This window comes from Thermobia domestica, chromosome 14 (genome assembly GCF_964235325.1).
Source record: "Thermobia domestica chromosome 14, izTheDome1.hap1.1, whole genome shotgun sequence".
NCBI classification, from domain to species: Eukaryota; Metazoa; Arthropoda; class Insecta; order Zygentoma; family Lepismatidae; genus Thermobia; species Thermobia domestica.
The window spans coordinates 59,765,031-59,777,110 of record NC_137467.1 but is presented as its reverse complement, the minus strand read 5'-3'; the positions used below and the strand labels follow the sequence as shown (position 1 = coordinate 59,777,110).

Genomic DNA, 12,080 nt, shown 5'->3' with positions numbered 1-12,080 from the left:
CTTATACCTGGAGAACTTATATCCGGCCACATACAGTGTAGCCAAACCCAAACTACAAGTTAACTCAGTATGATGTGCTTATTGCGTAGAAAATATGGAAATCCGATTTGGGGGCCATTCAAAAATTTTGTGACCTCTGATCCAAAAAAAACAATTATTGGCCAAAATCGCAATCTTTTTGTAAATAAACGTACAACGGATGCTATAAAATCCAGTTTAAGATGATAATGTACCTACCAAATCCACCGACACGCTGGATAAAAAGTTTGACCAGATGGAGGAACAACTGTGTGTATTACGTCACCCAAATCCTATTGCGTCACCAGAGCTTTAGTGGACATTTGGCCGATATTATCTTCCAATATACAAAAAATATACCAGACTTAATATCTTTGTTCACTATTTTCTTCCCTATGTGTTTAATTTACAAGAAATGTTCGATAAGAAAAAGTCTAGATTTGTTACATTTAATGCAGTGAAACACCTTCTGAAGTCTGTCGCCTATATTTTGAATCATCGTGTATATTAATGTGCTTGTGCATAGCATATTACAATACAGGAAAAAACTTCTAGAATCATACTTCAAAAGTAAGTAAAAAGGAAAGAGGGCATGCATAAGAGTATGCACATATAAAGTTTACTTTGCATATTTCTTTGCTCTAGCCATCACCGATATTGTATTGAAAAAAAAAATTCAGCTGCCACACACCACTGGAGAAAAGCACGTTACTTAACTAGATCTACACAAAAGCACACTTAAGAAAAAGCACACACTTGTTTCATTTTGTTAATATTGTAAACTTAATTAAGGCAGCAGACAAAGGAAATATTTTATGTGGCAGCTTGATCAAACTTGGCTGCATGCCCTCCTACCTGTGTATGCATGTCCATATGGTATTGTTGGCAGTCTGAAATTTTGACTGTTTGGAGGAATGCGTGATAAACCAGGCAGAGCACCTAAAAGAAAGTTAACAAATTACAGACACTGAGAATCACTAATTCTTACGATACTCTCAAAACTACCACTTAATACAAATCTAGCAATAGATCTGTACTTTTCTATAGTTAAAGTTGGATGCGCTTACTGTGTATTGAAGTAAACACTATATGCAAGGATCCCCGAATAATCTTGTGGTTAGCTTTTGTTATGGTGATGAGCACGTTCATTTTTGAATGCATCGGCCTAGATTCCATCCTAGATGACAACTAAATCGTGGCTATATAGTTAGCGTACACGATGGAAGACCCGAGTTTGATTCCCCGGTAGGAGTTCGTGGCTCGGATCCAACTTCAAGCTTAAGATACGTATCTCGTATAGCGACGCTAAACTTCAAATCAGCCAATCCACTCCCGATGGGAACAGTCTCTTATTAATCTACAGGGCAAACAATCTACATAAAATTAAATGGAATCTGAAACTTTTGCCACCAATTTCGTAGAACAGAACATTTCGCCATTTTTTGCGTGATGAGGACGATTTTTTACCATTAAAAAACGAATATCTCCGCCAACATTAATATGTACTGTTACTTTTACCACCACTAAATCCTTATTATTATTTTTTCTTCCTTTTACTTTTGAAAAAAAAAATTGTTTCTCACTAAACTGATGAATGGTTGCCTTTCTTTTGTGAGTGCACACCTCTTAAAAATTCAAACGCTGAGATTAACCATCAGTTATCGAAATGATGAAGGCCTAATACTTCTGTGGAATCGTATAGGAAATTATTTTATTTCCAACAGACAGGATCAAAGAGAAGATGCAATTATCTTTAATAATTCAGAATGACTAGCAAAAGTCCTGAACTATTTCGACGGAACTTACGTGCCTGAAAATTACCGAAGAGTTCATTTAGAAGCAGTTTGTACAAAAAGTTTGAAAATTTGCTATCACCATTATTTGCTCAAAATGTATGTGTGTGTATGATTCTGTGATGAATGAAAAGAAAGCTTACTCTATAAGTTGGAATCGAAAGAGTTTCCTCATGACTACGTGGGCAGCATATGATCTTTCGGTGCAGGAGACCTGGGATCGATTCTCGGTGGGAGCTTACGTGGTTCGAGTCCCATGTTAAGCTATAGGTCCACGTCTTATACAGCCGCAGCGCCGAAATGAATGCTAATCCCCAAACCAACCAACTGAAATCGAAAATAACATGACTTAAGAAATGCGCATCCATTTGTGCGCAAAACTCTTTCTGGAATTTGAAAGCACGGAAACTCGCGTCGCAAGTTCTATAATCCAGGCATGAAGAGAAATCTCCACATAAGAGAGAGAAACGGTCTCAGACAAAAACTTTCAACAAAAATAACATTCACTAACTGAATTTTCAAATGAATCATTTACTTCTAAAATATAGTGGCATAAGTCCTATTTTACGAAGACAGTGGCAAAAGGTCCGATGGCAAACTCTCCTACGATCTAAGTAAATAAGAATACAATTATTTCCAGTAACACATTTTGATTTCAAACCTGTTACATCATTCCATGTAAGTTTTAATGTAATTTTTCATTTTTAAAATGTCGGTAACAAAATAAATAAATAAATAAATAAATAAATAAATAAATAAATAAAAATTTGGAGAACATAGTGTTCTAGAATTGAGAAAACACCATCAACAGAATGGTTAAGAGCTTTGGACAAGTTATTACAGTTGAAAAATATTTCACGATTGTTACGTGTTTCTCAGTCCCAAACGAGATTTAAAAAAAATTGAAACTGCATATCGTAGAACAACAGAAATCCCAAGCCAGAAGTAAAATTTGTTTCAATAAATGTCAACTTCTTTATTGACGTTCAACCGACGTCTCACAATTACACCTAAGTACACTAAGACTAAGGGAGACAGTGATGATGGTTATGAACGAAAATGGTAGAATGAAGAACGTAGGAGGAAACAGACCCCTGAGAAAACACATGTACACTCATGTCCAAAATGATTGTCGAATATACAGGGTTTTCATAAAGTCTGAACGGATTTAATTTGCTTATAATTTTCATAAAAATGCTCATAATGAAATCAAATAAAGTGCAAACGGTAGCGGAAGGATTAAATTTTTCCGGTTCAACTTCTGTGACGCCATGCTCAAGCAGTTGGAACATGGCGACGTTCTCCTTTCAGCCATCATGTTCTCAGATGAGGCAATCTTCCATGTCTCCGGGAAGGTTAACCGACACAACTGTCGCGTTTGAGGCACGGAAAACCCAAAGGAATTTGAGACACATGAGAGAGATAGCCCTAAAGTGAACGTTTGGTGCGCTGTGTCCTATGATCGTCTGATTGGACCGTTCTTTTTTGAAGAGGAGACCGTGAATGGAGATTCGCACGCGAATGTGTGGACGTAAATGGCGCCCAGTTGGAGGTGTGACGGTGAATGAACTGAGCTGGTGCAGATTACAGGTAAAAATTTAATCCTTCCGCTACCGTTTGCACTTTATTTGATTTCAATATGAGCATTTTTATGTAAATTATAAGCGAATTAAATCCGTCCATACTTTATGAAAACCCTGTATCTATAATTGTCTTCTTGTAAGAATATAATTTGATAATGGTTTTGCAGGATACTTTTAATACTGATACTATGTGTATAATGGAAAGATGTATATTTTGTGGTAAATTTCATAGGAAAAGAATTATAAATACGAAAAATTAGAATGAATAAAACGAATGAGTAAAACAAAATGTTGCTAAATGGACAAGAAAGTTTTATTTTCGTTTCATTGTTCTTATTTACTGCTCTTTTGACATGAAATTTGCCACATACATGCCTTTGCCGATTATATATATACTAACATTGTAAGAAATACCGGGCGAATTCGTTACCAAATTGTATTCCTACAACAACATATTTATAGACATGCGACAATAATTTTGGACATGAGTGTACATGGTGCTTGTCCACCACAACGCCCACTTAGTGTGAGCTGGAATCGAATCAGGGATTCTATGCACTAGAGGTAAGCGCTCTACCAGTGAGCAACCATGGATCCCACTAGTATCAACTGCTCGTGCTTCTACATTAACTAAATCGTATTAACAATGGTAGGAGTTCACGTTAACACATGCCAGCATTGTATGTTGTCATGGCAAACATGTTAGTTGTTACTCAAGTTGGTGTACAGTTAAACCCGTGCGGCTATTGCGAAGCGTATTATTGTTTTCTTGTGAATGAAAATGTACGAAGATTAGCCCTATAACTTCGTGTATGAATGAGAGAATGGTTTATAGAAGGGCACATATATATTTCGTAACAACGAAACAAAACCTGCTTTAAGTTAAATGATACAGGAGTGGAATATGTCCAAGCGGAAAACAAAAGAACATCCAATATTTGTGGATATTTTCTTCCATTGCTTTCTCGCCTAATGCTCCAAAATACGGTTCACTACTTGCTGAATATTCAAATCATTCACTACTGACGCATTTAAGCAAAATGCGTCAAATAGGTTACTACATTTTTTTCTCAGTACCTGCTGTGACAGTTTCAGCACATTTGATCCTTATAATGATTATAAATAATAATATTGATGATAATGATTTTATTATATTATTATTATTATAGAACCGTGCTTTACCGTCATCTTCATCGACAACCAAACACGACTGCCTCGACAAGCCATGCTGCCAAATGATTAGCCTAACAATCTATTATATTTAACATGCAGACACATGGAGTAAGCACTTATGAGGCAAATTTCCTTTTGTTGATTGGATGGAATTTTGATCTGATAAAGTCCTACGTATTTTAATCCTTTGCGAGCGATACAAGGATATACTCGGAACTATGTTCCGCTTACAAAGGGTTCAGTTACAATAGCTATGGTATTCAATTTTTAATTTTATTTTCTCCTGTATACTCATTTTGATGTAATAATATGAAATGAAATCTTTAAGTTTTACGTCCCATGATCATGCCGGTTGGGCTAAAGGAGACGGTGATGATGAGAGATGAGTGAAATGGTGGAATGAAGAAAGTGGGAGGAAACGGGAGAACCCCGAGAAAACCCACGAGCACGGTGTTTGTCCACCACAAAGTCCACACGGCGCGAGCTGGGATCGAACCAGGGACCCCAAGCACAGGAGGTGAACGCTCTACCACTGAGCCACCGCGCCCCCTGTAATAATATGAATAAAACTTCACAAATTTTACTGGGAACTCTCCATTAAAAAGAGAGTGTAGTATAAACTATATTTCTACTCAATGTATGATTTACATGTTATTGTCTTACTTTAGCCGTGAAGTTTTTACTGTCAAAATTGCAGGCAATTTGGCAATAATTTTCAAGCGTAGTACAGCCATGGTAAACTGAAATAACTATTTGTTTAAAGATAAGATTTGAGGCATATTTATATAATTAGTATATATAACAACAACTTACTGCGTCCCAATGCACTTTGAGTGCACTAAAGTGTTTCAGCAATTTCTGTTGCCTTCGTAAACTCCCGAAACAGATTTTAAAGTGCATTTGGTTGCTGTAAGTTAATATATTTTTTTACTATCTGAAATAACTAATTAATAGCAAAAATTGGTGCCATTACGACAGGAAAGGAAGCCATTATTAATGTGATCAGCTTTTGCATTTAAAACAGAAATTTCGCTCAACTTACAACACACATGATTGATTTCTGATAAATAAATGCTTTCTTGTGAGTGTGTAATTTGAGTTAAAAAAGTATATATTCTGCTCGTCTTTAAAGCAATATTAATAGGTAGAACTGGATACGTTTTCAATATTACCGATTTAATCTAGTTAAAAAGTGTGCAACTTGTTTAAGCGTTTTCACGACTTCTGTTTATAAAAGTTTGAATTGTGCTACTAGCAAATTATTCGAACCAATTTATACAACATTGTAATAGTTTACCGATATAAACATCGGAGTACAGGGTATCTACTAAAATTCCAAAAAGAAATTTCGTTACCTTTTCTTTACAGAACCATAAAATTTCGAAACATTCAAAAACTAATAACAGTATCTATATTATTTACCACTTATCTATCTTATCTCTACTTTCAAAGGCTGTTTCCTGGAGCGATAAAAACTTGGTGTTTTCTCTCAGTTGAATGAGCTGGTTAGATGCGTAGGTGGTGTCGGCAATCCGTACTATTTACATCGCCACTACTCAACGATGCCAGCTGAAGGACAATCTCAAGAGCGAATTAGGCCGTATTTTCATGCATAACATAGAACCATGCTTTGCTTGCGATTTGGTAGCGTCTAAAGACAACCATAGACATTTTTGGAGGTACATTTTGACGTTTTATAGAACAAAATTTTCCAGTCTCTACTTATATTTGTACAATAATAATAATAATAATAATAATAATAATAATAATAATAATAATAATAATAATAATAATAATAATAATAATAATAATAAATCGTGACCCAAAAGCTAAATTTCTTGACTTTTATGACCGTTTTCTGATTTCATGACTTTATCATGATTTTCATGACCGATAGACACCCTGTAGTATGATATTGCTTTCAATTCCATCATGTAATTTAATCAAAGGAGTTTCACTGTACACTGTGAAACTACAGTAGACCTCCAAATTACAAGCATTCGATAATGAAACCGAAAGTAGATCTATAAATTCCGGTTGCAATAAAAGGATAAGGTCAGAGATGGAACCTGTTCTTTGGATGCTGAATCCATATCAAAAACAGTTTCTTGCTATCTTCTTAGTATTATTACTGTATAGGAATCAATAATTAAACCGAAATTTGTATCAGTTGTATTTGTATTTCCGGTTTGAGAAGAACAGATGATACGGTGAAACTACTGGGGAGTCCTCTGACATAGGGTAACTCTGTATTATCAGAGTTATAACAAAATGTAACACGGGAAATCGTCTCCAAATATGATGTTTTTAATCTAAAGTGAAGGATTTTTTCTTTCTTTTTTTTTCTTTTTTTAAATCGGACGAACCGTTTGGGCTGTACAGTCTTTATGCGTCCAATGTTAAATGAAAATGCAACGTTGTCATTTACCAGGACCCAAAATACAAGTGAATGAAGTTACTGTCTTTTACGCTAACGTGTCGATGGCCCGCCCCCATTTCAAACATGCCCCACTGTTTAAGAAAAAAAAACTTTATATCATATTTCTTAATTACATTTAATTATTGTTCAAACATGTACTACAAACCTTCAAGTAAGCATATGTTTACATTAGATGTTCAAAATGTTGACGTTGGCGGCCAAACACGCGGTCAATGTATCAATGGAGACTGATGCACATGCCTCTGTAATCTTCTCGAAGATTCTCGAGCGCAAACTTGTCCACAATGCGTTTGTCAAGCGAGTTGGTGGTTCAGTACGTTAACTCCCTTCTCCACTGACGCTGCACTTCGCGATAGCATTCCCAAACCTGATAAAACACTTCAAAACGTATTTACGCTGCTCGAACGTCAAGTGTCCTCCTGCCACTTTCTTATCTCACTGATTGTGCTGACAGTACCGACATCTGTTGAGCGAAAAACCGTACTACAACATAATTTTAACTGAAAACAATTGACAATGCCGACCTCTGTTGGGTGAAAAACCATACTACAACATACTTAAATTTCAGAACAATTGTCAACGCCAGTATTCTGATACAGAATGACAAAGAGTGAATACACATTTTTCCGGCGGACTCTGCATATAAAACTGTTCCTTTTGGATAAATTACACATACCCATACAAACACACACTGAGCGAGCATGCACACACGCATGCGTGAGGAGAGCATTCACATTACTGATTTTTTTTTTTAATGTATTGTTAAACATTTGGGCTGAAAGAGGGAAATTTTGATGTTCTGAAGGGATTTTATGCTGCTTCTTGTTGGCAACATTGACCGGAAATGAGTAAGGTGCACCGGACCTGAAGAAAAACAGAAGAACTAACTCGTTCCTTGCGACCGCTTAAAAAAAAATTCAGGATTAATACGACTCTTATAAAGGATCCGTTTTCATGACACCCCCATGGATGTCACTGGAACGCAAGGAGTTAATGAAAGTGATTTTTTTTATGAAAGGATAAGTAGAATGGGAATGTGGAAAGAAAGTAAAGAACCTCGGAAAAATCCACGTTGTCCACCACGATCTAGCAGGCCTGAAATCGAACCAGGACTCCCTGCAAGATATGAGCGCTCCGCTAACTGAGTTACTGGCCAAAAAAAAAAAAAAACGAAATAATAAGGCGACTAACTATACATGTGAATTTTATCCTTTCCGGATCGACGTACCACCCAAGAATTTAGAGATAATTATTACCATTTAAGTTCAATAGTCTAACACGAGTCAGACTGTTATAAAACAAACTAATTAGTTTTATCACAGTATTACTCGTAATTTGTACTACACGCAGTTATTAACACCATCGAAGAGTTCTCAGAAATAGGCAGTATTACTCAAAAATATCACTTTCTGTCATAATACTGACTTTTCACTTTAAGTGGAAGACCTTGAAAATCAAGGATATTTTGTGGCAATGGTCAGTATTCATTATTTATTTTATTTAATCTAAAGTGAAAATAACATTATATTCACTAGTTAGGAAATAATCAACGTAATTTTTATCGATCTTAGTGACTTCAAACAAAATTTGTAATTTTTTCCTACTTTTCAAAATAACTATAAAATTAAACTACACTAAAATCACGGTAAATATCACGAGCCAGACAGCTTTACGCTGGGTAATGTGCGGTGAGCATTTGGGTTCTCATTGTTGTTAAAGCAAAAAGCAGAAAAAAAACTCGAAAAAAGTGACAATGTTTAAATTACATTCCACTTTCATGCCCTTTAAGCTAAAGAAGGCGGATAATTAATGATTGTGACATTCATTTTTTGTATTCTTCCACTGGGAATCGAATCCGTACACCAAAAAACGAGAATGTAAAGCACTGGAACTTAGGAAGTTTTACGAAATATTAAATCGAGAATATAAAGTAATGGAACTTATAAATTCGAGAGCACAAGGTAATGAACTTAGGAAGTATTACGAAATAAAATGGTAACAATTTTAGATAAGTAATTTATAGCTGAGAAACATGCTGTCTTACAAAAGATATGTCAGTGTTTTCTGAGGTTGTAGGATGCTGTAAGTTTTCAAATTTGAATTCTGTTTTATACAAGGTGTTTGGAAAGATCTCCAAACAACTTCGGGGATTGAATCCTCACACGAAAAATTATAGACGAACAATGATATACAAATGAGTTATTTCAGAGTCTTAGCTCGCAGAAAATTGGTCGCCCCCTCTATATGTATTATATATATAGGATATTTCAAAGCAACACTGACAATGTTTGGGACGTGATTCCTGACCCCACGATAAGACAAAAAGTATAGACCAACCTGGGTGCAGAAATCCGTCATTTCGAAGTTATAGGCTGCCGAAAACATGAAAAAACTTAACTTTAAAGGTTCATAGCTCCAACACTATGGGACCTATCGTAGTTGGGTCAAGACTTTACTCAGGAGCTAAAGACTTTACCATGTGCGCTATCTAAAAATACATGTTCAGAAGCCTGCGGTAGCCACACAACACTTTTTATGGAGGGAGTTTGACTAGGGGCATATAATTTGAAGTACTCAGCAACTACCTCTATAAAATTGTTGCGGAAGTACCACGTGATTCCGTAACATGGATATTTGGATAGGGCACATAGCAGTTCCTAAGTGAAGTCTTGACCCCACCACGGTAGGTCCCATAGTATTGAGGCTACGGACCTTTAAAATTCACTTTCTCATGTTTTCGGCAGCCTATAACTCCGAAATGACGGATTTCTACACCCAGGTTGGTCTATACTTTTTGTCTTATCTTGGTGTCAAGAATCACCTCCTAAACGTTGTCGGTGTTTTAAAAAACCCTGTATAATTCGTTCTGGAATTATGGCTTATACATACATCCATATATATAAGCCATAACTCTAGAACGAATTATCAGATAAAAGAACATAGTGATTAAGACTAGGTTCCATTAATGTACCAGTTTCAATTTCAGATTTATCAATTTCAGTTTGTTTGACATGAATTACCTTCTACGAATGCTTCGAAGCTACTCGTGTTGTCGGTTCTATTCCACTGCCACTGATGCATTAACAGAATCTAGGCACAAAATAATCGCTACTTCGATCTTTATCCCATATTTCGTTCTCGAGTTATAACCCCTTATTTTATTGTGGCTACTAATTTTCGAAGAGCTATAGCTCTGGAAATGATGCATTTGTGCACCAATGCTTTGTGTAACAATTCATTTTTCAAAGTTAATTGAAGTTATTTCGAAATACCTTGTACATACATAGTTTGCTTTAAAAAAATCGCGCTTATTCTGACTGTGAACTCTAAGTACTGAGATATGTGAAAAATTGAACAAATTTCGCTGATGATTAAAAAAAAAAAAATATGCTTAAGAAGACAACTTTGTAAATTTCTTTATCATTTTTTTTAAGTAAATAAATAAGTAAATACAACAGTGACAAGACCTTCTCTTTTAAAACATGTATTGTATCGACTGTCTTAAAAAGAAAAGTTGATCAGTTTTACAATTTTTCACTAAAATTGGAACCAAATCAATGAAAAAATTACATAACCTACAATATTACAAACATATTACCAGTGCACCACCAATAGTACTAATGGTGCACCAGTACTACCAGTGCACCATCTCTTCGGTGAAGGATGGGTGGGGAAATCATAAAAACTTTTGGATGAAAAGAGAGTTGTGTTGTACCACGTTGGAATACTGGCAACGTTCTAATGAAAATAAAAATCTTATTTACATACATGTTTTGGGGTGTATCATTTATTTAAGATCTTTCTTTTCTAGAACAATTAGAAAGGAAGTTGTCCATTGTGGTATTATTGTAAAATTTACAGTTATACCCTTCCACTCACCATTAAAAAACCAGCTCTAGCACACTAATTTAGAAAGATTCCCAACAATATTTTTTCTTTATCTGTGAAATCAATCCAAATTAGTTATAATACTGAACTATAGTTTTTGGAGCACCCACTATATAAAATTCAATACTTATAAAACTCTTTTTGAAATGCTCAACACAAAGCAGTACTAATTCGAATGCAACAAATTCCTATTCACAACAGAAAAAGAAAATAGGGAAACGTGATTAATACGATAAGTTTCGCTTACCTTTTAAAACTACTATATTTGGATGAAAATATAAATTTCAGTGTAAGTAAATATACATCATAAATTTTGTTAAATTACTACATTTACAACAAAATAAGGAAACTAATAGTTAATGATGACCATAAATACTACATACCAGTAGGAGATAACTGAGGATTCATTGGAACCGCACCTGATTTCAGGTCTTGATAGTTGGATATAGAAGAATTCATTGAACTGGAAACGTCGACTTTGTTTGCCAACCCCGAATGGCTATTTGTACTCTGAAAAACAGTAACATAATGGGCTAATTTTCAACATACTATTTCTTACGATATTCAACTAGCATAATACAAATTTATGTTTCGTAGGTTATTAACATATAAAACGGCACTAATTTAAACAAAAAGTATTAAACAACTTCAAATCACAAAACTGCAAACAAATATTTCATTGTTAGTTATATCGAAATAACTAGTCAGCCTCATCACTAGAGCCCGGATTTATAAGCAAAACGCATGTTTATAGTAATATGTAGAAACGTATGGAAAGTATTTTCAACGAACTTAAAAAGTTCATTACTGAATTCTCTATGTCTGTCTGTCTGTCTGTTATTTGCGATTTTTTCAATCTTGAGCCTTCCATTCGATAGAGCATCAAAAACTATCAAAGAAAGTGATAGAATTTTTTGCGTCACTCTTATGTCATATAATAAATCTGCACATAATAATGCATAAGGTTTTTTTTTTTTTTTAATATAAAAACTAAAATTATTGAAAACGTATTTTTAGTGTATATTTTCGTACACGAAAGGTGAGAATAGTAATAGAAAGTGACAACATATGTGAATAAAAAAACAAACTTTCCCATCAAGAGCAACAACAGCCAGTTGACCTCTACGTAAGCTTCTCGGCCCGTTGCTTTTTTTCAAAACATAAACACATCTGATAACAAACGTA

General features: G+C 34.9%; 1 protein-coding gene across 4 annotated transcripts in view; it reads right to left on the bottom strand.

Moving 5' to 3' along the window:
• The window catches only part of LOC145669689 (uncharacterized), a 215,068-nt gene that overhangs the window by 39,468 nt on the left and 163,520 nt on the right, over positions 1 to 12,080 (bottom strand). For 3 of the 4 annotated variants that reach the window (XM_081737976.1, XM_081737973.1, XM_081737974.1), the window contains 2 exons: positions 11,279 to 11,405; positions 874 to 957 (listed from right to left, as the gene is read on the bottom strand). In XM_081737976.1, the coding sequence (XP_081594102.1) occupies positions 874 to 957; positions 11,279 to 11,405 (211 nt within the window). The remainder of the gene's footprint in view (positions 1 to 873; positions 958 to 11,278; positions 11,406 to 12,080) is intronic. The other variant, XM_081737975.1, reaches the window with a different exon arrangement.